A 26,342-nucleotide genomic window follows, 5' to 3' on the forward strand; every position below is an offset into this window, starting at 1 on the left:
CTACAGTGCGCCGCTTGGGAAGCGCGGCGGCGCTCCTGCCGAGGGTTCGGATCCCACATACAGACCGGCCGCTCACTGGCTGAGCGAGGAGCAGGGGCAACACCGAGGGTTGCGATCCCATTGCCGGTCCCGGTCCGGTACAGGCACGACACTGAGGGTTGCGATCCATTGCCGGTCACGAAAAAAGACAAAAAGGAAAAAAAAAAAAAAAAAACATCCCCCATCCCCGAGTGAGCTTGTATGCCCTCCACACAGTGTCCTCTCGTGAAGACATGAGTTTGGTAGAATTGCTTCTCACCTCTCCATCTGGTTTTTAAAATTATGTTATTTTCACTTAACAACATCACACACACAAAAAAAATTCTTTGGAGAAGAAAATTCAACCATTTGCAAGTTTCAACTGAAGGGAAAACAAATAGGTCAAAACCTTGCTTGAGACATGAGAGTTTCCTTCAGTCTTTTTCCTTCGTCCCCACTGTTTGGTTCACACTTTGTCTGAGGCTCCTCCCCATCTTCCTCTGAGGTTCCTGGGCTCCTGTCGCCAGCTCCTGCTGGCCTGCAGGGATCACTGCTATGAAAGGGAGGGCCGCTGCAAACTGCAGAGGAAACTGTGGCTGGGATAAATGACTTAGTGACACTGTTGGTAGTCCCCATGCGACTGTGGCTGACTGCTAAAAAGAAAACAATCCATGAGAGGCACACACGTAACACAGCATGAAGACAGAGTAATCTGAGTGGCCCAGAAGGCTGATGCACGGTTTTCACTCCGAGCCCAGGTGAGGAGGCGGAAGGGGCTTGGTGAGTGGCTGGGAGAAAGGAGGAGCTGATTGGGATCGGCTGCCCCCGAGCCAACCCTCGTAGTGATTTCCAGCATCTGGGGGTCTCTAAGTGAGGTTGGGTTGTGCAGGCTTTGGGTCTGTGAATTTTGGCAGTTCTACAGTTGTGACATCGCGCGGTAGGCATAGATGAGGCCGTGAGGACGCCCCACGCGTGGTCCTTGAATGTTCATGCCCTGACGAGGTGTGGAGCTCCGTTCCACTGCCTTCCTTAGAGACACCCAGAGTACCGCTGGCCCAGGTTAACACTGGCCTTTGACCCCATCAGCGATGTCGAAGGAAAGGCTCACGGGGCCCATGGGCTGCAGTGGGGGCATGCTGGCCTCCAGGGGCCTGTCTGCAGAGGGCTGCAGGCTCTGGTGCCGCTTCCTCAGCATCTGGCCGATGCCCATCATGGGGAATCTGCCTCGGCTCTTCACGCAATTTGGGCTCCCCAGAGGCTGCACGGGGCTGCTGCTAGGAACTGGAGGTGGGGAACACACGCCCTCCTCTTTTGGGGGGCTGCTCTTATCTTCGTGGGCAAAGGAGACCAGAGTGGGATGCAAAGGAGTTTGGAGAGGTGACGTGCTTCCGGGTGGCAGGATCGGAGACAGTGTCCTCTCACTGGAATTTCTGCGAGCCAAGCTCAATGGTGAGTTCAGAATCCTGTAGTGGTGGGAGGGGGACAGCAGTTCCGTGTGGTCGTCGCGATCAACAGACTCGAAGGAGCGCACCATCTCCAGCATCAGGGGGTCTTCCCTGGAGGGGACACCTCCAGGCCCTTGCTGATGGGGCTCCAGTTTCTTTGCAATCCTGGGGGTCCTGGGGGGTGGGACAGGGATGAACTCCATGGAAGAAGAAGCCACACAGTTGGAATCAGAGGTTTTGCGGAAAATATTGCGACAGCCGAAGGAATCTACACAGCAAAAAAGCAAACAAAACCATGAAGACAGCCACACGCACAGTGCACCTGGCCTTCTCCTGCTTGCCCTGACCGTCAGCTTGACCAAGACTGCACATTACCAGGCAGGAGTCAAAAGGAACCAGAAGCAAATGGCCGTGGCCATTCTGCAAAAGGAGCCAGCAGTAGCATCTGACTCCCCCACAGAGGCCCAGACGGTCTTTCTAGGACGGAGGGGACAGAAGGCTGGTGACAGGAGGTCTCCTGGATTCCAATTTGTCTCTTGACCCCAGCTTAACATCTGCTTTCCTTTTGGTTGCTTAAAATTCTGGGCCCTGCCAAAGAGCCTTGGAATAAAAAAGGTGCACGAACTTGACAGAACATCCATAAAACTGGAAGCACTCCGAGCCCAACTTACTGAACACCTGCAAAGCTGCTCCTTGGACAGCCGGCACTGAAAGGAGTGTTTCCCTCATGACTTTTTAAAAAAAAAAATTTATTGTGGTAAAAAATACATAACAGAAAATTTATTATCTTAACCATCTTTAAGTGTACAGTTCAGTAGTGTTAAGTATATTCACATTGTTGTAGAACCAATCTCCAGATGTGGAGGTTGCAAATCTAATACCCTATACCCATTAAACAATAACTACCCATTCCCCACTCCCAACAACCCCTGGCAATCACCACTCTACTTTCTGTCTCTATGAATTTGACTATTCTAGACACCTATATGACTGGAATCATACAGTATCTGTCCTTTTATGACTGGCTTATTTCACTTAGCATAACATCCTCCAGGTTCATCCAGGCTGTAGTACGTGTCAAGACTTCCTTGCCTTTTAAGGCTCCCTCATGACTTTTGGTCTGAACAGAACCTTGTCTAATTCTGAACAGGGTAGAATACTCTTCGTCTATATAGTTAAGGCAACCAGCCAATCCCCACAGTTTCTATCTCAAGTTGGCACAGGCTAGAATCCAGGTTTGCAAACTGTGCCAGAAAAGAAAGGGAAAACAGATTCAGAGCAGATGGAAATAAAGCCAAGCTCATGTGAAACAAGCTCTAGCTCAGCTTCTTTTTTCTACCATAACATTTTATAGGCCCTGTCGAGGCCCGGATGCAGGAGCAAACTGCTGCTCACTGGGAGTGATTTCGGGAGCAGCCGAGGGCACTGGGAATCCTCCTTGTCTTATATAAATAAATATAGACACCGAAATAAACCTCCTCCTCAGGCTGGTGCAGATGCCTGAGGTTCACCGGCAGAAAGAAGTCAGATTTCATCAACGGCTAATTCCTCCAATGTTCCAGCTGTCCCATGAGCATCCCTCCCCTCCAAGACCCACTGTGTGATCCATACTCCAGAAGGCAGGCTGCTTTGGGCAACGTGGGGACAGTGGCCTCCATCCGGGAGCAGCATGTGGTAGAAAGGCAGGGGGTCGGTTCAAGTCCCACTCAGGGATTCACTGCCATGGTCCTCTTTGAACCTCAGTTTCCTCATATTTACAACAAAGGATTGGACTCTGTGATCTCTCCCATTCCCGTCCCCACCTCAGTAGAAGAGCCTATCCTCCACCTGATGGTTTTGTGTCAGGACACCCCCGGTTCCCAGGTCCCCCTTCTCGGTGTTTCTCCCAGGTGTGTTAAGCCTATACTTGTGAAATGTCCTTCCCACATCCTTCAGTGCTTGCCTCAGAGGAGGGAGTCTCACGTTTATCAGTTATCAGTGCTGAGCTGGAGTCTCATTTCATCCATCCAACAGCTCCAACAGGTAGGAGCTGCTACAAGTGAGGGAACCAGTGAAGACCCTCAGAGGCTAGAGAACTTGGGCCCACAACAAGCAGTAGAGCTGGATTTAAACTCGGGTCTGACACCCGCACCCCAAAGCCCGGACTCAATCACACTTCAATGCCTCACGGAGTCCACTTTTCTGGGGAAGGCTCCCATGATAGCATGCCCTTGATCTGAGCATCTGCAGCCAGTCTCTGCTCCTGCACCTTGATCTGTATTACTGAACCCTAGCTTCAACTTCTGCAATGCTATGCACTCATTCCTGGTTCCAGAACACTATGCACCCCAATCTCTACTCCTGCAAGACCTTACACCTCATCTCTGTTTCCACAATATCATGTCCCCCAATCTCTGCTCCTGCAATCCTGTGCATCCAAACTTCTTTCTGTACCTGGTGCGTGCCCTGTTTTCTCAAATCCCCCCTGCACAGGTGGCTAATACCCCACAATTTGGCTCTCAGTTGTTCTCAACTGTGTTTATGCTGCTTCCCATGGGCCTGAAATCAGGTGTTCTAGGCCCAAGACATCCTGCGACGGGTACACAGCAGACACGCAGCTAGACACGAGTGGCCTGAGAGAGCCCCAAGACTGACCCACCTTTGTCAGGGAAGGCAGACTTGGTGGCCTTCCGGTCCTTCAGAAGGGCTTTGGTGTTCTGGAGCTGTGTGATGAGCGAGGCTGAGGGCTGCTTGTGCGAAGGCAGGTTCTTGTCCAACTTCTTGGAAAATGGTCGATGAAGAAAATCCCCTCTTTTTTCTTGTTCTTTGGGCTTTTTATCCTTCAAATCAGAAGCAAACATACATACTCAGATACACACAACAATATACAATGCGGTTCCTCTCTGAAAATCATCCAAGTAGATTAGAGAAACTTCAGCTTTTCAAAACTCCATGCTCTAAACTGTGTGTTGAATAAGGGAAGAGTTGAGGCCGGGCAAACACTCCAGGGATAACAAGCGGGTTTCAATTGTCCCCGCTCCCTTGCCCTGTGCTATTTCAAGGTGTCCCGGCAAAGGCAAGGCCACCCCAAGGAGGTCAATTATTCTGGAATAAGCTGAACAAACGAAGGTGAAGCAGGTCAGGACTCTGGAAACCTACCAGCTGCTCGTAGTAATGGCTTTGCAAAGGCAATTTGAAAATAACCACTCCCACCTTCACATCAGACCCTATATGTTCAGTCAAGCCAAGTAGGTGTCCAACACGACGTGAGCAACAAATCCACAGAGTCCTGGGCAGTCCTGAATGGGTTTCAGGCCCTTTCTACCCTCTAGTCATCGGGGCACTTATTTGTGTACTTAAAACTCGCAGGGATGTGGGCATTTTCTGCTGTAAGTCTTGCCTTTGTGGAAGTAGATTATAATCCTCCTAATGAGAGTGACTTTGACTGTTTTATATATCATCAACCCTGCAGCCTCTGGCATAAAGCCAGACAGTTCGAAAAAGCTTAATAAATAGTTACTGAAATGTTAAAAAAAAAAAAAAGCTGGTGGAAACTGAACTGAATTAAAATTAATTGAGTTGGAGCTTTCTGGGAAGGGTGAGGGCACTAACAAGTGGGAGCAGAAGTTCCTGTTCTAGCCCCAAAGACTGCTTGATGTTTACTGTTAGACAGAGGGAACCGCATTCCTGACCTTACTGAGGGCGCAGAAAAAAGTCAGATTTTCACATCTTTGCCTTCAACTTTGACAGCGTTTGCAATTCAAGAGCACTCATCTATTTTTCATTCATGTTGTTGAAAAGCTTCTCAAGGAAACATCTCTTTGCACTTTCATAGCATTTTCTAATAAGGATGTTCAAAGCCTTTGCACCAGGGTTCATTACGTCCAGCTTTTGAGTGGGAAAGAATAGCAGGCAAGAAATGGGATGCCGAGCCAAGCCCTGAGGGCTACTCTGAGGGGCAATAGCTCCCTGGGGGTCTGACCCTTAGCTGAAGTGGCTCATCCCCAAGGGAGGGGCGAAGTAGGAAGAAAGGAGAGCTGACACTTCTGCAAACTCCTTCTTCAGCACCTTCACAGCCACTGCCAACCTTGACGGGGACCCTAGGGTGCCAGATCCTGGACTAAGAGCATGACCTGCTGCAAGGCAAATTCTGCTACCCACTTTACAAAGGAGAAAACAGCCTGGAGTGGTTATGTAATTCACCCATGAGCCAGATGGAAACTCAGATTTTCACAGCCCTGAAGTTGGTGTTGTTAACCCTCGACTTGGCAGTCCTCACTCAAAGCCTGGGGCAGGGCCAGGCGATCCTACTGGTGGAGAGAATGGCCAGACGCAGCAGCTGGCTGGCTCTGCAGCGTGATCCATGCCACAGACAAGGATGTGGGATCCAGGATGTTACTAAGGGAAAGGTGGCCGTGTACTCCAGGTCACTTTGGTCAAGGCCAGCAGAAGACAATCACAATTTTCCACTGTTTCCCTCTCCTTTGTTTCCATAAAACAGTAATAGGCCACCTGCTCTAAGGCAAAGGAGGACAAGCTTTTACACACACACATGCACGTGCACACACACATGCACACACACAACCATCCAGCATCGATGGGGATGTTACTGGCTTGTCCTGAAAATTCTGGCAGGATTTCTTCCTTTTGCTCAGCTCTCTCTCTCTCTCTGTTTTTATGCAAAAGTCACCAGTCCTACATGTTAATGAACTAAACAGGAAAAAAGAAAACCTAATGCACTTTTGTCATATATTTTAAAACAATATTTGATAAGAAAAGACAACATTTCAGTTCACCCCTTTATAGAGTCTTTTTTAAAAAAATGATCAGCGCACCTTCCTTTGGGCTGCTCTGTGACTCTCATACTTAGCTGCCAATGGCTTTCCTAGTTCATTTCAGATCCTTCCCAACCCTCTTGGCTTCTTAAAAGTGTATGGATCAAAATGCAAAATTTCCAGGGGCCCGTATCACCACTCAGATCAAGTCCATTAGCACCAAAACGTGTACAAGGTGTGAGAGCTTGCTGTGGAAAGAGACCAAGGTTGGCCTATAAGACCAAATTTCTCCTGTAACTGACAAAGGGATATTTGGCAACCAGCAGAAATCCCACTATGGGGGACAGAAGAAAGGGAAAGTACACCACCAAAATTCTGGGAAACCCTGCTAAGGCCACCCTTACTGAACTTAATTCCAGGATTCTGCACCCTGCATTTTGGCGTGTCCTCCAAAAGCACCCAGAACATCTTTCTCTCGACTAAAAGAATCAGTGATTTCACAGTAACCGGTTTCTAGGGACAAATCAAGAATTCACCCCCAACCACTCCCTGCAGGGAACACACCTCTGGGTCAGTCCATGTAGAAGGGTCAACAGCCCAGAGGAAACATGTTTGTTTACAACCAGCCGATCTTGCTGCCCTTCAAGCACGTTACCAAATGCAACCCATCACCCACTTATACCTTTTCATTGCATGGCCTATTTTCTCCAAAATAAATTTCTCAGGGAGCAGGATGCTAAATTGCCTTATGTAACTGAAAAAGATCTTCAGAAGGACCAATTATGTTCCAGAGATCTGGTTCCCCTTGGACTCTTCCATGATAGCTATGCCACTGGGGATACAATGGCCACCAGAGAGTGACTCCAGGTTCCTGGAACTCCCAAGGCGACATCAGCCATGGTTGGAGCTTGGCAGTTTGGAAATGTGGGATCCATTCCTGGCTCTCTCCATGACTTGCTGGGTGACCTTGAGCAGGTCACTTCTCCCTGAGGGAAGTGTTTCCCCATCTGTAACCAAAGCGTGGGTCCTTCCCAACACAGGAAGGCAAAAATGAACACACATCACACCTGCTTCATTCTGCACACAGCAAGCGCATCAATTTAGCAAGGACAGAAGCTGTTGGGCCTCCCCAACACCCCAGGCCAGGGGAAGGACTGCTGCCCAGGAACTCCACCTCTCTACGGAGGGTGAATCTGGCAACCAAGGAACCCCAGGGGCTGAGGACAGCACAGCCTGTTTCCTCTGAGTAACTCTTATCAATAATTTCCAGCTCAGCACGGCCTTTTCTGGAACTTGGTGGGTCCCCCTGATAAGCAGCGAGCCCTGCCCAGCTGTTTGGTGCATGAGAACCAGGTGCCAACTGCTAGGACCCAGGATGGCCCAGGGCCCAGGTGCTGTTGGCTGGTTGGTTTTGGTTCCTTGCTGCCCATCACATAAGGAAAAGCCTGATTTTGCTGCAGGAAAAACCATAAGTGAGTTGAGAAAAAGAGGGCTTGGTTCATAAATCAGATCACTGAGCCAGGAAGCTCTAGACTGTTGCAAACCCATTTCTCAGAAAGGTAGAAACAGGAATGTACAGCCAGGTGTGTAGTTAAAGCAACACAATAAAGAACGGTCAGCTCAACATAGAAAGCACCACTGGGATTCTGATCCGAGGGGACTCTGAAAAACCTACTCATGACAAGATTCTGCATGTTTTAATTCAGAAAAAGGACAGGGGTGTGACAGCCTGGAGCCTGGGCAGTGTTCAACCAACACTCAGGATCATGTATAGTGGTAAATTTCAGATATCAACTTGGCCAGGCCCTGGTACCCAGCATTTAGTCAAACACCAAACTAGATGTTGCTGTGAAGGTATTTTTTTTAGATGTGATTAACATTTAAATCAGTAGACTTTAAGTAGATTATCCTCTATAACGTGGGTGGGTCACATCCAATCAGTAAGAATGAGATTGTATTAGTCCGTTTGTGTTGCTATAACAGAATTGCCTGAAACTGGGTGATGTAGAAAGAACAGAGGTTTATTTGGCTTATGATTCTGGGACAGCTGCATCTGGCATGGGCCTCAGGCTGCTTCTACTCATGGTGGAAATCGGCAGGCAGCCGGCAGGCAGCCGGCAGGTACAAGCAGATCACATGGGAGAGGAAGCAAGAGAGAGTGAGGGAGTGCCAGGGTCTTTTAAACAACCAGTTCTCACAGGAACTAATAGAGCGAGAACTCACTCATTACTCCCCCCTCCCCCAGGGAGAGCACTAATCCACTCATGGGGGATCCGTCCCCATGACTCAATCAGTTTCCAACACTGCCACATTGGGGATCAAATTTCCACATGAGGGGCCGACCCCGTGGCTCACTCGGGAGAGTGCGGCGCTGGTAGTGCCGAGGCCGCTGGTTCAGATACTATATAGGGATGGCCGATGTGCTCACTGGCTGAGCGTGGTGCAGACCACACCATGCAGAGGGTTGCGATCCCCTTACAGGTCAGAAAAGAAAAGAAAAAAAATTTTTTTTTTCCACATGAGTTTTGGAGGGGACAATACATCCAAACTCCATCAGAGGTCTTCTGGAAAAAAAATTCTCCCAGTAGGTGGCCTTTGGACTTGAAATTGTAACATCAATTCTTCCCTGGGATTCCGGTCTGTTGGCCTGAACTTTAAATTTTGAACTTGCCAGCATCCACAATCACGAGCCAATTCCTTAAAATAAATCTCAATCTCTCTCTCTCCGTGTGTGTGCGCATGTGTGTATGCGTATATATGCCTATATGTCTGTATGTGGGTATATATACATATATATACACACATATACATACACACACGTACTCTATTGGTTCTGTTCTGCTGGAGAACCCCAACACATCATAATCCCCCAGTTCTTACCTGCACGGCATGGAATTCAAGGTCTCTTGTCCAGGTGTCCAGCGAGGCCTGTAAAAAGCAGCATTTTTCAGCAATTCAAGAAGCTGCGCCCACTATTGAATCCCTGAACTCTACCCTCTACCACTTCCCTGCAGCTCTGGTTGAGTTATTCACGTCAATGTTTATAGACCAAAAAAAATACCACCAAAACTCTGAAATCATAGTGGAAGCAGGCAGATGTCCTAACCCATGTGCTGAATAGATTTTCCAGGTAAATTTTTTATCAAAGTCTAAGACACAGCCCAGAGGAGTACTCTAATGAAGCGTAAGCAGCTTGATGTGCTTTCTCAAAAAGCCAAATCACCTATGGAACCAGCACCCAGATCAAGAAGCAGAACCCACCCAGCGCCTGAAAGACCCCCCCAACATCCTCTTCCAGTCACTCTATCCCCAAAAGCAACTACCGTTCTGATTTCTAACAGCACAGATTGTCTGACCTGATTCTGAACTTTAAAAAGTTGTACAGATTTTGAAATAAGACACAAAGTGTACATTTTAATATTTACCTTTAAACTTACAGTGCTGCTGTGGGGTGATTTGTACCCTCCCAAAATTCATATGTTGAAGTCTTAACTCCCAGGGCCTCAGAATTTGACCTTATTTGGAGAGAGGGTCTTTACAGAGGTGATCAGTTTACATGAGGTTATTGTGACACCAGGAGGTGCTCAAGTGGCTGAAAGAGCCTTTTTCGCTGATGCCACCACCCTGGGGCTCCCCTGGGGTCCTAAGGCATTGAGCCAGGGGAAGCCAAACCCAGCCACAACCAGCACCTGCAATCAGCTCCAGGCCAAAATGCTTGTTTTTCAACAAAAAAAGACTACCTCTGAGACCCATGGAAAGGACAGTTACTCTGGGATACTGGCTTCAGATAACATTGTTAAATAAATTTAAGATCACACCCAAGTAAGAATTTCCAGAACTCTAGTTGAGAAGTTGGTGAATCTATGAAACTGCTAACTCAACACCAAGAAAGACCACTGGAATTGATTCCACCAGACTGAGTAAACTGAAGTATGATTAACATTTCAAGGTTTTTTTTTTTTTTGTTTGATGCATTGCTGGTTCCTTAGTGTTCTATTTTCTGGATTTAAAGAAACCCCTTTCTTTTTCCTCTTAAGATAACTACTACTCATAACAATTTAGTATATTGTACTTCAGTAAACAGAAATAACATTTTTCTTTTTCTCCCAGCATGAGTCCTCAAGAATTGAAAAACTCTTACTGAAAATTCTTATTTTCATAGCAATGTAGTTATTTGCATGAATAAATAAAGCTTTATTTAAAAAATAAAATTAAAAATAAATAAATAAATGAGGTTATGGGGAGCAGCTAATGCGGTATGACTGGTATCCTTATAAAAAGGGGAAATTTGGACACAGACATGCAAGCTAGGAGAGAGGCTTCAAACAGATTCTCCCTCATAGCCCTGGGGAGGGACCAACTCTATTGACACCTTGGTCTTGAACTTCCAGACTCCAGAATTGTGAGAAAATAAATTTCTTCCCAGTTTATGGTACTTGTTACAGCAGCCCTAGCAAAGTAATCCAGTCCCCCCGCCACCCACTGCATAACTTTTCTTCCAAAACTCTAATATTACTTTGCCATTGCTGAGAAGACCTCCTAGTTCTATTTTACATTTTTCTACAAATTAACATTTTTATTAAAGACTTTAACAAAAGTGGCTTTGGGCTTCATATGGCTTTAATAAGCCAGTTTAAAAATGATGACTGCCCCCACTTTGGCCCCCACAGTCCCCAAGGGTCTCTTTTTTAGGAAGAGTCCCTTGGGCACACACAAACGGGTGTTCTCAGATGAGATATGTATCCCACTTTTACAGATATATTCTCTGTCTTTTACTGGAAGAAGAGAGAGAAAATGGTATAGTCGTAAAATCACAGCACTGTAATCTCAAAAGGGACATTTTTTCAACTTAATTCAGCTCCATCTCCTAGGAGAAAAAGAACTTTAATTGAGAAGAACACAGAGGCCACTGTTTGCACTCAGTGCAGGTACACAACTTTATGATGTACCTTGGGGACAGGGACCCTGAGCCCCACCCAGTTGGCTTGTGCACACCCTGAAACTTTTGTCCACCACTCCCTCTCCCCCCACCCCTGCAGCTCGGCCACTTCTCCTCCTGAGCCAGCCAATGGCAACTGTAATGAAATCTGTGAAGTCCAGGCCCTTTCAGACCTCCTTAACGCTTTTCCTAACTAGCCCTGCTCCACTTTCTAGGTCCCGACAGAGACAAGTTGGATCATCTGGTAATAGCTATAATTTAATTAGCAGAAGTATTGCTGCAGTTTGGAGAAAACAAACGGATCATAGAAAATTGAAATGCTGTTTGCCCATTAGTGTTCCTGTTTCAATCCTAATTGTTAAATATTTCAACAAATGTTTTAAATGTTCACCATGTGTTTTCAGGCCAAGTGAAGTAATAGCCAGAGAAAAAGAATCTGGCTGAGAAAAGGGGCCCCTTTTCCCATCACGGTTCTGGAGCTTTCAGACACACAACGGCCATGGCTCGGGGGTGAGGGTTGCGTGGAAAAGATCCCTGGACCGGGCAGATGGAGTCTCACATGCTTTCGTGGTCACCACGGAGCACACTGCACAGTGCTACATTGCTACCCACATGTCACTGCAGCCCTGCACTCCAAAAGACCCCGGAGAAGAACCCTTCTACAGCCACCTGCGTGGCACATGGGAGCAGGATGAAAACTTTATGTCGGAAAAGGAAAGAGGAAGGTGACCAGGCCCGTCTCCTCACTTGGGCATGCAGGAAAGGCCCTTTTTGATCTTTCCTCAAATGAAGGGATTTCTGAGTGTCCCAAGAGAGGCTCCTGAGGCAGGGGGATCCTCTGGAGGGAAAGGGGCAGTGGGTTCCTAGGAAGACCCCTGAGAAAGAAGAACCCACTTGACAAGAGGTGACTGAGGAGGCCTGAGGCCACACCTCACCCCTGCGCTCCTGGCCCTGGATCAGGAATTCACAGGCACAATCTCTTACAAACATGTATCTGGAGTCCAAATGAGTGACAATTTGCCATAGGATACTAGTTTTTATTCTAAAATCAAAAGACCTTGGTATTTTCCTCTCAGGTACATTCTGGGTTTCATCAAGTCACCCAGGACAGTTGGCTAGAAAAGCGTGCTTTCATCTGGAACTTTCCCCATGCCTCAGTTTACTTTCTTCTCCTGATGCCACGTGTTACCTTTTGGAGATCTGACATGGCTTTCCAACCTTGGCTGCTCATTGGGATCATCAAGGGAGCTTTAAAAAATACTGATACTTGAATTCGGCCTCCCAAGAGTCAAGGTAATTGATCTGAGGTGGGGCCCAGGCATTCAGATGTTTAAACACTCCTGTGATTCTCATATGCGGCCACGGCTGAGAACCATGCTTTAGTGACTGAGCGATGGAGGCTCCACTGTAAACCATTTCTCAAGGGCTCAGTTGAGAGAGTCAGTATTTGTCCTTTGCTACTTCAATGTCCCACAGTAATTGGTCTCCTTCCCACTCTCCCCCCAAAATGGAAATCCACCCTTCCTAAGAGGCCCTGGGTTTTGCTCCAGTAGTCACTCACCTCATAGGGCTCTTTGGTGGCCCTGCACCTCTCTATCTGGTAGAGCTGGGTCTTGTAGCAGAGGCTGTCCTGGATGTCAGATTTCTACCAGAGGAGAACAGAAAAAGCCTGGCTTAACTCTCTGGAAACAGAAATGTCCATTAAGCCGTCATTAATTTTTAAACCAGTGCTTGGCTAAGAGAGTGCCCAAAGTGGTTGGCAAGCCAGTAAATTGCAATGCAGAGTCTCATCGCAGGACAGCCTGCAGGCGGGATGCAGCTGAGGAGCACCCTGGGCCCAGAGGCAGGCGACCTGCTTCTGTACTGGGTCTGACAGCAAAGGGCCAGTGACCCTGGGCAGGTCACTGCTCCAGGCTAGGCCTCAGCTCTTTCATCTATGCAATGGAGACATGAACACAGAATCCAAATAGGTGAGCTGGGAAGAATAACTTATTTTAGTGAACCACTAAATAAGATATGGATCTTGCTTGTTTGCTTTATTTTAAAACAGCGCGCATGCACACACACACACACACACACACACATATGAAAGCCACAGCAATTCATAATGTAGCTTAAAAAAAAAAGGTGGACAACTGCACCTGAGATGATGTAGGTGCAATTCTATGAGGAGACAGGTGAAATGAAATGACTGGTTAATTAATTTATCAACCAGTGAATAGTTAATGAACGCCTTTACACGCTTTCCAACTTAAAGTACACGTTTCTTGGTTTTAAAAAAAGAAAAGCTAGAGAGAAGAGAAGAAATAACAATTAAGGTATAACATTTTACTTTTTAGTTCACTAGATTGGATTCCAAACTTATACCCAGGTTGTTAGTAATTGGTTGATAAGATTAATAACTGGGACAGTGCCTTCTGTGCAATTAATTAGTTGTGTGTGGAAAGTGCTGAGCGGACAGCTGCAGTTGTCTGTGGGGATTAATTCACTCTTGTTCAAAACAGCCACCTGCCCAGAGTATGGGTTCTCAGACCAGGTGTGTCCTATGATTTAAGGGCTAAATGCAAAAACAACGCAATAAAATAAAAACCTTTTCCGGTTAGAACTTTATCACAGCTATGTTTCCAGGGATTGTTCTCAGAGCCACACTTGGTTTTCTAACACTTGGAACCCTGATGCTGGGCAAAGCAGAGGAACAGAAATGCAGCAGATGGCAAGACACCCAGACCCATCAAGACACAGCCAAAGAGCTCCCAACAAAATGTCTCTCTTGCTTGGGATGAGCTATGTAATTGTTTAAGAAGAGTGTGAACAACCAAAGTTTGCATCTGTAAATATGTAAGTAGCCACAGGAAACTATTTCAAAAACTAAGACCCTACCGTGTGACTTGGTCAGCACCCAAAAAAGTAGATCTGCCAAAAGAAGAATGTCTGAATCTGCTAACTTAGGAAAGTGGCAACGTCAGTCTTCAAATATGTGAAATCACGGACTTTATAGCATAGTTTGATGAACACATTTTAAAAACTAATTTTTAAATAGCATTCATCGTTTGAAAAAGAAAATCAGTGTGTTAACATTCTTCTCTTCCTTGTATTTGAAAACCATTTAAATTCTTAACTTTCATCCTCTATAGCCTGGTGGTCTCCAAGTGGTATGACCTGAGTCCTTGCGGTTGAAAAATCTATAAGCATGCACCTACAATAATATGCATTACTATAAATTATAAGCATGTACCCTGTACTAATATATCATATACATTATAAAATATATAATAAAATAGCAATTAAAAAGGATAAGAAAGAAATTTGGGACATACGGTCCTCTTCTAAAAGAGAAAGGAGAAATAGCTTCAAAATCAATATGTCTTTTAAGTTCCTCATGATGAGATAACAGAGAACCACTATGTGGTATGAGAGTTTCTTAATCCCTCCTTATCACATGATAAAATAATATAAATAATATACTGTGTGTTGAAAGTCCTGTCTTACCGGATCTGACATCTCTCCTGCAGAGGCCTTCCTATGACCAAGGCAGCCACAGTGGTACTTACTACCTCTGAAATCTAGCCTCAAACCTATGAATCTGTCCCCATCAGAAGTGCCACCATCACTGCCAACACAGAGCATATTTTTTTTTCTCCCCATAAAACATTATTCTTATTTATTTTTTTCTTTTTTTGTCTTTTTTGTGACTGGCCGCACCGCGCTCAGCCAGTGAGCGCACCGGCCATCCCTATATAGGATCCGAACCCGCGGCGGGAGCACTGCTGTGCTCCCAGCGCCGCACTCTCCCAAGTGCGCCACGGGGTCGGCCCACTTATTCTTATTTTTTAAATCCTTTCACTATTGAAAATGTTTCTTCTTGTGTACATCTTTCCTTTGGTGGTTCATCAGAAAAAAAAAAAGTAGTTCTGTGAATAAGTTTCTGCTGAAGCCAAGTCTAACAAATATCCTGAGCTGAGTCAGCTTAGAAACATCTGTACTTTCATCCAACTGTTGGACAAACCTCCCGTAGAGCTTCTTCATATATTCAGCAATGTTTTCTAGATGTCTCCCAAGTCTATTTGCTAACAAGAAACACACACTGACCATCTTGTCTTCTGGGCATTTTTTTAGGCATTTCTGCCATGGCAGGGAGAATATCATTTCCCCAACTGCAGGTGGGTTTTCATCTTTTGCTTTAATATGTAAACATCAAAAGAGGTTTCTAAGCCTAGTGTTTGGTGGAATTTTGCACTGTACTGGGCTATCACATGGTTGAAAACAGCACTGAAAAAACTCTAGAAGTTTGTCCTCACGTTCTGGATTCTAAATGTCTTCCCAACCACGGCAGCTACACACCATCGGGTCTCAAGGTGTGACACACACGGGATGAAGGTCATCTTTCCTGGAAGTGGACACTCAGCCACATTTCTGATGGGCTTCCTGACAATTCTGAATTTCTCTGGCTGCCTTCCTGTTAGATATGGTCAGCACCCACCACTTTTAATCGAAGTAGGAGTAGTTAGATGCAGAATCCATACTGTCTTGGATCCAGCTTTCTCTGCAGAATCCTTTTCAAGCCATTGTTCATTTGGAGAGAGATGATTTAGTCAAAACTAGATAAAAAAGCATGTAAATCCCCTTACCCAGGCACATATGAATGGCTTGCGGCAAAAACAATTAAGGGGACCCAGGTGTCAGGGTACCACTATCCACCCCACCCTACAGGACTCCCAACTGAACCTCATACATGACACAGGAGGTGCCAAGCCAGTGAAGCTCAATTTCGTTCGTTTTCTGGAGAAGCAAATGTAAATACTGGCTTTCACATATGCCATACTTTGGAGACAAATGTTCCACAGGCACTGCTTCCCAAATGTCATGACCAGAGAAGTCCTTAATGCCACTAACGTGGGGTAACCCAAAGAGCTAAGAGGTAGCCAAACAAAAAAGGCAACAGAGAAGCTGAAGGAAAACAAAGCTTTTCTCACAGTTCTGCCCAGAGCTTACCACTGTGGGAGGATATCTGAAAAAGCACCTCCAGTGAAAAGCACTACCTGTGAGGCATGTTTTGCTACCACTTGATCCACATTCAGGAAACTCAGCCTTATAATAGGTTAAATTAGCCGATGGTTCAGGTGTCAGCAATTGGGAAACACTTGGGTGTAAGACATCTTTTTTCTGCAGAGAGCAGAGAAAACCACCTCGAGTGTCCACTTACCCCTGACAAGTAGCGCTCGAGTTTCTTGTTCAGGAGGAAGTAGATGGCAAGGACGTGGCAGGCGCGGTTGGAGAGGACAGTGTTGATCACGTCACTGTTCTTGTAGCCCAGCTTCTCGGTCATGTGCAGCACCACGCTCGGGCTCAGGTCTTCAAGAGAAATCCTGTGAGGTGGAGGCGAGAACCAGTCACCTCTCTACCTCCACAGCGGGGCTCACAAGAGGGCCCACACGGGCCCCCTGTGGACAATCAGGTCCATTCATTCACTCATTCATTCATTCACTTGACTTTTTATTATGAAAAATTGCATGTATATGGAAAAATAGAGAAAATAGTATAATTACCTTATGTATACCATCCCCTGGATACACCATTAACACTTTGCCATATTTGCTTTCTTTCTTTCTCTTTCTTTCTCGTTCTTTCTTTCTATCTTTCTTTCTTTCTCTCTCTCTCTCTCTCTCTCTCTATCTATCTATCTATCTATCTATTTATTTGCTAAGTATATTAAATTACAGACATTGTGACAGTTCACTCCTGAACCCTTCAGTGTGCATCTTTAAAACCCAAGGACATCCACAGAATGACAATACCATCAACACTCCTAATTAAATTTTAATAATCTCTTAATATTATCTTATACCTAGATCATATTCGAATTCCCCAACTGTCCCCCAAATTGCTTTACAATGAGACATTCTTTCTCTAAAATGCATTAGTTGCCAAGGGCAGAGCCTGCACTTAATGCAGTCTTGGGTTGGAAAAAGAAGGTATTCAGGAACTACTCAGACCATGTTTAGAAGAACAGCGAGAGCTCACAAGCTCACACACTGGGAGTCTGGGGCTCAGCTGTAAAGTGGGGTGCTCTCAGAGGAAGATAAGTTAAAGCTTCTTCACAGTGATATTATGAAGATAAACTCCTTGGGATAAAAGGCCAAAGAAATACATTCATTTACTTATTCACTCATTCCCCCACCAAATCCCTGCCTCACAGAGCCTACATTCCAGTGGGGAAGAGAGAATTTAAGTCCACTTCGTCCTCCTGATTGTCCTATGAATAGGTACTATCATTATCCCTGTTTTACAGATGAAGAAACTGAAGGCCACGGCCATGGAGTAACTTGCCCAGAGCCACACAGGCAGGAATTAGCATCCCCACAATTAAAACCCAGACAGCCTTGCTAAGAATCAAGATGCTAAACCTCTACACTGGCAGCCTCTCAATAGACATGTCACCTGGCTATAGAGAGGGAGAAATCAGATTGAGGGTTTTAGGGAGTGCGTGTCTTGGTAGTGGGAGTGCGCCATCAGGACATTCTAAGTGCCTCGAGATACAAATAGGGCACTCTGTGAGCAGAAGGCAAGCCCATCTGGCCGGAGAGCTCTGTGGCCTCTGCCAAAGAGTCTGGAGACATTTCTGAAGGAACCTCAGTACTATTAATGCCCGAAGAAACCTCATGGTCTAACCTCCTAATTGTAAGGAAGAGACTGACTTGCCCAGTACACCCAGCCAGTTGGAAGGGGTACCAAGAGCAGAACTAGGACTGCCCGTCATCCACCACCGGTGGGTGTAACCTACATCAGCTCTCCCTCCCCTAGATTTGGTCCTCAGTTGGCTGAATCCATCAATGTAGAACCCATGGACAGTCCTGCAAACAGTCCCTTGGGCATACCAGGGAAGACTGTAGCTGGTAATTCCAGCATGGGTGTGGCCAATGAGATGACCATGGCCAATGAGATGTCACCTTTGGCCCTACCCCTGGCCAATCAGACCACAGCCACATTTGCAAGTCCCCGCCCTGAGAGCAGGTGCCCCATAGGGTTCGCAGTGCCACCGAGAAAGGGCTGCACGGTAGAGGTGAGCGGAGGGACGTGCGCAGGGGCAGACATCCTAGCTCTGTCCTTTCAATCCATTGTCTTAAAAATCAAAATGCACACTGTCAACTGCCTCTTGACTAAGAGCAATATTTTAAATGTTTTCTAATAAACAATGCATATATTTGGTGCTCTCCAACATCAGTTATTGAATTTGTATTATCTCTGCATGTTTGAATGATACAGAGAATGGTAAAATATTCCAGAATGTTGGGTTTAATTTGAACTAAGTAAATTCGCTTTAAATCTGTTTTTATACCACTTCGGTCTAATTCTGTTCTATATTACCCTGACCTCCTTTTCCTTCTACCCATCTCCAGACTAACTGGGGGGTGGAGAGCCTGTCCAGGCACATGCAGGGAGACAGGAAGCAGCAGCAAGGTCATCTGTAAAAATGTCTGCACCCAGATCAGGGAGGTGAGCTGGGCATACAGCAAACATCTGTTGACTTACTGGCATGAACATTTACTATAAAACATTTACATTTAAGGACATTTTCCTCTTGCCTTTTGGAGACCAACCTGGAGGGCCAAATGACTTCACAGGAGATGGTTTTACAAAAGAGTGATGTAAAACATGGGACCTTTATTTCCTTTACTTTCCCAAAAGGAAAACATTGACAACATCTAAAATAATTAAATCTGCAGCTAGGTATACTGGGAGACTACATAAAGAAAAGACTCCTTTCTCTGGTTACATGTTCTTGCTCCTTTTATCTATGCATTGGTATAACTAGAAAAATAATGATCAAAAATACTTCCTTTTCCTTTAAAGATAGGTGTTTTTCTAAATAAAGATTGTAAATAACATGTACCTCCCTCAACAGTTTAGAATTCTGGTTTCATTACTCAAAAACTGAACTCAAGTATAAATGAGTAATGAGCCTTACATAAACAGGAGACACTGAGCTGCCGTTTTCTTTGATATACAAGATCTTAAGCATTTTTACAACCCACCTAACTAGTTGCATGTACAGCCCTTATGCTTCTGACCAAGTCCAAATGCAAAAATAATTAATCTAGCAACACCAGCATAGGAGCTTGAATTAAGTTTTAATCTACCAAAGCCTGCCTTCAACCTGCTATGGAAAAGCTACAAAATAAGATGCCACATCATGATTCTTTGGGAATGAAGATGTAGCCAACAAGGAGGGGAGCCCTGTACTGCTAATCCCAGCTCTGCTTACTTCAACAGCTGCCGTGCTGAGTGGATTGATTATGCTCATTTAGACGGTGATTACATTAGCTTAATGATGCATTTGGCTGCCACCAATGTCCCCTCCTTTAACAGAGAGCATACCTGTGTGCCGCTACCCATTATGAGCATCAATAATGAGGCATGGGCCTCCAGCTTTGCTTTCTGTCCCACGTTGGGGTAATGTTTCTGTTGTCTGTTTCAGAAACTGGCCCGAATCAAGCTGGTGTTGGAAAAGAGCAATCTATTTCCAGGTTCCCTTGGTAACCTAAGTAACCTAGACTTTGTTTAAATTACCTCCCCTGAGCCAAATGCTAGAATTCTAGATGGCAACTGAGTGAAACCACCTCCTGTATGGCCAGGGCAAGCATAAATTTCACCCAGTCTCCTGGATGTAGGCTGCCATGCCCCCTTAAGCTCTTTTAGAACTTCCATCCCAAGACAGAGCCCTGCCTGCCCATCTTGTTTGGAGAACTCAGTGCTTCATCTTTCATAAGCCTTGGTGGATGTTTCCAGACCTTCCTGAGCATTCTGAAAATACCAAAAGGATACCCCTTTTCCTGCCTTTTTGGTTCCCCATCTGTCCCCCTTGATCAGCAGTTCTCCTGCCCTCATTCAAGCTTGGTCAAATGTGCAGGCCACCCTGCATCAGAAGGAAGAAGGAAGGTGGGGTCCCAATCCCAGAAGGTGTTGGACCCATGCAATCTCCATGTTTGCTCTAAAGTAGCCAAGGTGAGCACCCTCATTCCCCCACTCATCTTGGCTAGCAATGTGCCAAGTAAACAGAGAAAAAGTACAAGGCAATGGTTTCTTGTCCGTGTTTTCAAGTCTGCAGCCAGTGTCCCGGCATGGAGAAAGGGGCCACCACGAGGGGCCAGTCAGTGTTCCTCTGCTGTGGACTTCGATCTGTGAGCCCTCCTTCAAGCCCAACGGAAACCCGGCCTTAAATGAAGGATCCCCACTGCCTTTTCTTTCTAGCCCCAACACATTAAGGCAGGGGACTTAGGGCTGAAGTAAACATCAAGAACAAAGTAGCAGAAGAGTCGTCTAAGGACTGGCTTGAAAGCAGAGAGGGGCAATTCCACGGGATTCTGCCTGATGCTGTCAGGTGAGCTCAAGGGCAGATCACACACACACAGATGCACACACCCAGACACACTCGCAAACATGCTCACGCACAGACACACATGCGCAGACACAAACACACACTCCCACATGGGCCACAGGTCTTCTAAGTGGTCCCTTTGTGTGAACTAGAAAGAGGCACCCCTTGGGGAAGCCCCTCCAAGTGAGGCTTGGCAATGGGAACGTGGCCAGGATTTCAGCCTCTGCTCCCCCTCTGCCAGGCACCCCCGCGGGCACACTTTGCACAACCGCGTGGACTGGCCCGTCTCTACTTCCTCCTGAGCACTGAGACTGGCTTGTCTGTGGATGGGGGAGGGGGGGAAGGCCAGCCAAGAGAAAAGGCAGCTTTTCCTTGAACCCTGTACAGCTTCCTGTCCAGAACTATTAAGGGCTTAGAGGACAGGCCCCATCTTGCCCAAGAAGGAGTCCCTCTGTGTGTGCTAAATTACCTGTTGGGATAGGTGACATTGCAGGGCACTTTGCCGGTGTAATTCTCATTGAGCCAGCGATTGGCCAGTGCTTGCTGAATGTTTGGCCTCTTCACGGGATCTGGTTCCAGGAGAGAGCGTAGGAAGTTGATGGCTCCTGGAAGACAGTCAGCAAAGAACAGGCTGATCACAGATGCCACTGAGAGCCATGTCAGGTGACCTGCTGCCTCACCTGCCCCACCTGAGCCACTGCTGGGGCAGAGTTTTGATTCAATGACTTGCAGAGAAGAGGTTCAGCTCCACCTCCCTTCAGACAGGTGGGGTTTTTTAAGTCCCATTTCCTTCTCCCTCTTTTTAAAATGAGGTGCCACAAATCCAAAGCGTTTCAGGTATTTGTCCAAGGGATGCAGCTGGTACATGATAAAGCAAGAACCAGTCCAGATCTCTCCATGCCCCATACTTCCCAATGCAACCTGTGGGCTCTTCTCGCTGCTCAGAGCTGAGCCAAAGAAATGTTCTATTTACAGGCTTGAAGGGATGAAAGAAAGTAAACAGAAAATGCCTGTTCTCAAGGTAGGCTTCTGAGCACTCAGAAGCCAGAAGGGTAAAGGCATTCTAAATTAGACCCTCTATCTTGGGACCATGGAACAGCAAGAGTCTCAGGAGGCCAAGAAGGTCCTGCTTCCTGGTCCTTTCTTTTAAAGTCATTGTCTCTGGCTGCCCACTTTTTCCCCAAACTCTGTGAGCTAATGATACAGTACTCAGGCCAGACAGAGCCCCTGCACACCTTGCCCAGCCAATCAGGCCAACACGACACCAGACAGCCACACGCTTTTGTTACAGTTCAGTAAACACTGGAAGTTTTAAAATCCTAGTTCATGTACAAAGTTCCAGCAGAGCACCACACTGCATACCCACCTCTACCTGCTGAGCCTCCTGCTTTGTGCTATCCCTCAAAATACCGGGGTCACTTGGTCAGACTGTACACAAATAAAGTTTGTCCTTATTTTTCAGCCTGCCAAAGTTCGCTACAGTCATATCAGTTATGTTGAGCACGGTGTGTAAGGAAATGATACGAGAAACCGTTGACAAAACTATAAAATTCCTACAACCCTTTATCCTTCCATCCCAGGCAAATGTAATTTTTTTTAAGTGCCCTGGGTCTCCTTTCACTAAATAAACATTTACAGAGCACCTGCTGCCCAGCCAAGCACTAGAGATAAGAAGGTAGTTTATCTCAAAACAGATGTGCATTCTTTAATATTATAACAATGGAGACAAAAGCACAACATGTCAAAATGTTTCTAATGTGCATGAAGGCCACAGACTACAAGATTGCTCAGCAGGAGAATATGCAGCATGTCCACATATGGACAAAGAATGCCAGGGATTAGTGCAAAATGAACATGGTCTGTCTTGTTTGTGTTGTGGGACTATGATATTTTCCTATTCTATACTCTTTATTTTATGGAGCATTGTCAAAACGTCTTTGCAAATTGAAAAAATATTCTTCTATGTACATAATACCCAATTTCCAACAAACCAATAAATCCCCAAAATAATCTTAATTTGCTTGGTCCTCAAATTTTTCTATCCTCTCCAAAGCTATTTTTCAGTTTTCTAAAATAATCTAGCTTTGCGAGAAAAAGTCATAAAATTTTTCATTTTCTCCTAGGCTTTAAGTTGTCATTTTAACACTATTCTTAAAAGAATGATGGGCCTTCCGTCAATCCACTTTCTGCAGGGTAGAAACAAGGCCATCAAAAAGGGGCCAGTTGAGATGCTAGAATCCACTCAAGAGAAACAAACCATGCTAGGCCATGCCACCAGGTCACTCCTCCAGGGTGGGTTCCCGTGCTGCAGTTGATGAGGTCACCAGGTCATGTCCCCTTAAGAATGTAGTGGGTAAAAATATATGTATAGGTGCCTTAAAAGTCATGAGGTGCATTTAATACTGTAAGTTTTATATCTGGGTTCCCAAATAAAATGTTCCTAAAATGTACTCCAATAGTCTGAAAAGCAAACAGATCTTCAGAAAAAGAGGATCTTTCTGGAATCTATGTCCCTTCCCTCAACTCCCCCCACAATGCAAGAACCGTGAGCATCTATTGATTAAAGAATAAACATGTGTGCTTAATGAATTGAACCAGGAGGCTGTGGAGTCAATGATGCCTTCTGAGACGTCTCTTCTGCTTACCCTCACTGGATGCACACAACCACCCAAGCTACTGCCAGGCTTTCTCAGAGTGTGATCAACCAGAAGAGCTAAGGACACCGGATGCATCTTTGTTCTATTTTCATAACCGAGCACTCTGCATCTTCATAAATCGCTGATGAGCCCAAGTAATTTGGTTCAAATCTCTACTGACAAATTTTGTTTCTTTGGATGTCAGAAACATTGTATTACTCTTCAAAGAGGACTTTGAGAACATCCTTAGAGCTCTTTGAAGTTTGTGTTAGGGTCTTGAAAATCCCTATGGCTCCAGAGCAAAGGGGATTAAAATATCTGCTGCCGTCCTGGCAAGCCGTGCTGGGCATGGCCACACATCACCCTCCACGCCCCCTGATCTAACACTTGGGTTCTCTGTTCCATCCTAGAGAGGTAAGATGAACCACACAGTGTTCAAAACCCACTTTCCTTCAAGGGCTGTCAGCTTTCCAAAGACTGGACTGGCTTGTGTGAGCATCAGGACACTTTGCCAAGGAAAGAGCTGCACAGGCAACTGACGATGCCACTGGACCCTTCACCTTAGCGCTGCATGTTAGGTGCAGGCGGGGCCCTGTCTCCATCCAGAGCTGAGTCCTCCTCACCTCCCAGACTAAAGAATGACCTGAGAGTCTGATGGTTGCGCCTTCTCAGAAATCCAAATTAGCACTGGTTCAACCCTCACAGATGATAGCACCTCTTCTCCAGCTTCACTTTGGTGAATTTGTGGCACAAAACCCTTGTGATGTGAAGCGACTGTTTGGACTGTATTATAAAAGCTATCATTGCAGTGTAACAATGAAAAGGAAAACCGTCTGAAAATTCCTAAGCCACAAAAGGCATTCACCCCTCCGTGGTATACAAGTGCCAACAAGCAGAAAGAGAAACTGCCTAGAAGAGAGAACTGGGAAGGCCTCCGAAGCTTCAGTTCTCAAAGCCCATGATTGAGATGTGGGCCATGCTTCAGAACATGCTCTCTGGACGCACAAGGCCAATAACATTGTGTTTTCAACTCAAATTTGGTCAAAACACTTCCAACTAAATCTAAAAAAGAGCACTGGAATATACTAGATGTGATCATTATGAATACGAGTGATGGAATCATTAAATTAATAAAGATGTGTGTTAGTGAGACAATAAAATTGGCATGTTTTCAATTTAGATTGACAGTACTCAAAACATAAGGACATTAAGACAACACATAATACCCTCAAATCTGGGGATGGGGGAAATTTTATACTAAATAAAGTAAGGAAAGGGAGAGAGGCAGTACTAATGGTAGAAAAATCCAGGTTTTCAATCAAGTGGACTTAGTCCCCCTGAGACTCCGTGTCCTCACTGATAAATTGGGAGTCATAGTACTTACCTTGCAGGGTCATGTGAAAACAAGATAACATGAACAGCACCTACACATGGTCCTTCAGTAAATGGCAGCTACTCTTGTTACTGGTAAACTAGTATTTCTGAACATAAGTGGATGATCTCATAAAGTATCATAAATAAAGGTGGGCCAGGTGGTCGGAAGGGAGAAGAGATAAACTGGTGGGGTGCAAAGGACAAATCACTGGAAAAAACACGGCTGTCAGAAGGGCAGCAGCTAATCCCCAAACCCAAAGCCATTCCCTCTACAGACAAGATAAGATGCCCTGGGCTACCTCGGCAGCTGGGGGCTCTTCTTTGAGCCTATAGCATCAGGCCAACTCCCAACCCTGAGCAGTCAAGGAGTCCAGGGCTGGACCCATTGACTGCTCCACATGCACTTTCACACCGGAGATGGCAACCTAGATTCCCTGAGCATCTATCACGTGCAAATGCTATGCTTGGTACAAAGGATTAAAGCCCTAGTTGAGGAGAGATATATAAATATGCCAATAGTAAAAAAAAGAGGGGCGGGGGAGAGCGCCAGATTCCTTAATTGGAAAAATCAGATACAGAAATGCAATTCCTGCTGGACAAGTTGTGGCAACACAGCCCTGTAGGAATGTGGAGATCTTTGACAAGCACACACAGAGCTGAAGGCCAAAGTGAAAGCTGTCTGCTCAAAACAGGGCTCCATGAGGTCAGACAGCAACTGCAGTGATGCTGAAACTGGCTGGAATGTTTTTAGTATTTCTTCTTTGGAATTACTTTTGGACTTTTTTCTTTAACACCTTCAGAGGTGCAACTTTGACTTCTCTAAGGGTAAATTTAATTTTCATAATCAAAAAACACAGACAGCCCATCCTACTAATGCTGGGTAATACTGGGAGTAAAAACAAGATATGGTTCTGAGGAAATGAGACTGATTCGCCTGTGTGCCCTTGCCTGGCTGCCCAAACATCCCATGATGAAAGCAGGCTGAATTGTCTGCTCCTCTGCACGCAGCCTGTGTGTGGCCCATATGAATACTGTTCAACAAACACTTCTGGCTTTCTACCTGCAGCACGCTTGGTAGAGTTGCACCGCCCCATCTGCTTTAGTAGAGTGAAGCCACGTGCTATGTTTTAGAAAGCTAGGATTTATGAGTGGACATGACATGTTGCTGGGAAATTCAACTGCTGTTGAGAGCCCTTCTCTTTCTCTTTCTCTCTTTCCCTCTGCATGAGGCAGTAATATTGGAAATGGTGGCTTATCCATCAGCCTGGGATCCTGGGATGGGCAGCACCTCTCAATCCTTGATCCAACTCTCAATAAATATGTAGCATGAATGAGAAATAAACCTTTGTGGTTTCCAGCCACTGAGATTTGGGGCTGATTGTTACTGCAGCATAACCTGGCTTATCCTGACTAATACATGAGAAGACAGCAGATCAGCAGTTCTTCAGTTTCTCAGGGTGTTGTTGGGACAGAGAGCAAGCCCTGTCTGCTCATCCCAAGCATGGGGATACAAACATCTTTCTATTGTACTTTGTTATGGGTCTCTTAAGACAAAACAGGCTCTGAACCATCAGAAGAACTTCAGAATCACTCTGACAGATGGCAATCTTTATGACTATATAACGCTTAACTATATAACTATATAACTGCTTAGAAAGATTGCATTTAATTGTAAACATTAAATCTTATTTCTTACTACAATGAGATATCATTAGATCCCCCATCAGTATGACTAAAATAAAAACTATTCATAGCATCAAATGCTGGCAAGGATGCAGAGAAACTGGATCAGTCACCCAC

The 26,342-nt window shown here is 45.6% G+C and overlaps 1 protein-coding gene across 1 annotated transcript in view; it reads right to left on the reverse strand.

The window, feature by feature from the left end:
• Nucleotides 1–528: 528 nt before the first annotated feature.
• Nucleotides 529–26,342, reverse strand: part of HUNK (hormonally up-regulated Neu-associated kinase) — a 97,724-nt gene continuing 71,910 nt past the window's right edge. The window contains exons 8-13 of the mRNA XM_008589172.1: nt 21,002–21,137; nt 16,360–16,522; nt 12,718–12,801; nt 9,098–9,145; nt 4,102–4,282; nt 529–1,731 (exon numbers count right to left, since the gene is read on the reverse strand). Of these exons, the coding sequence (XP_008587394.1) occupies nt 1,079–1,731; nt 4,102–4,282; nt 9,098–9,145; nt 12,718–12,801; nt 16,360–16,522; nt 21,002–21,137 (1,265 nt within the window). The 3' untranslated portion in view covers nt 529–1,078. The remainder of the gene's footprint in view (nt 1,732–4,101; nt 4,283–9,097; nt 9,146–12,717; nt 12,802–16,359; nt 16,523–21,001; nt 21,138–26,342) is intronic.

The sequence above is a fragment of the Galeopterus variegatus genome, unplaced genomic scaffold (genome assembly GCF_000696425.1).
Source record: "Galeopterus variegatus unplaced genomic scaffold, G_variegatus-3.0.2 Scaffold5276, whole genome shotgun sequence".
Classification (NCBI taxonomy): Eukaryota; Metazoa; Chordata; class Mammalia; order Dermoptera; family Cynocephalidae; genus Galeopterus; species Galeopterus variegatus.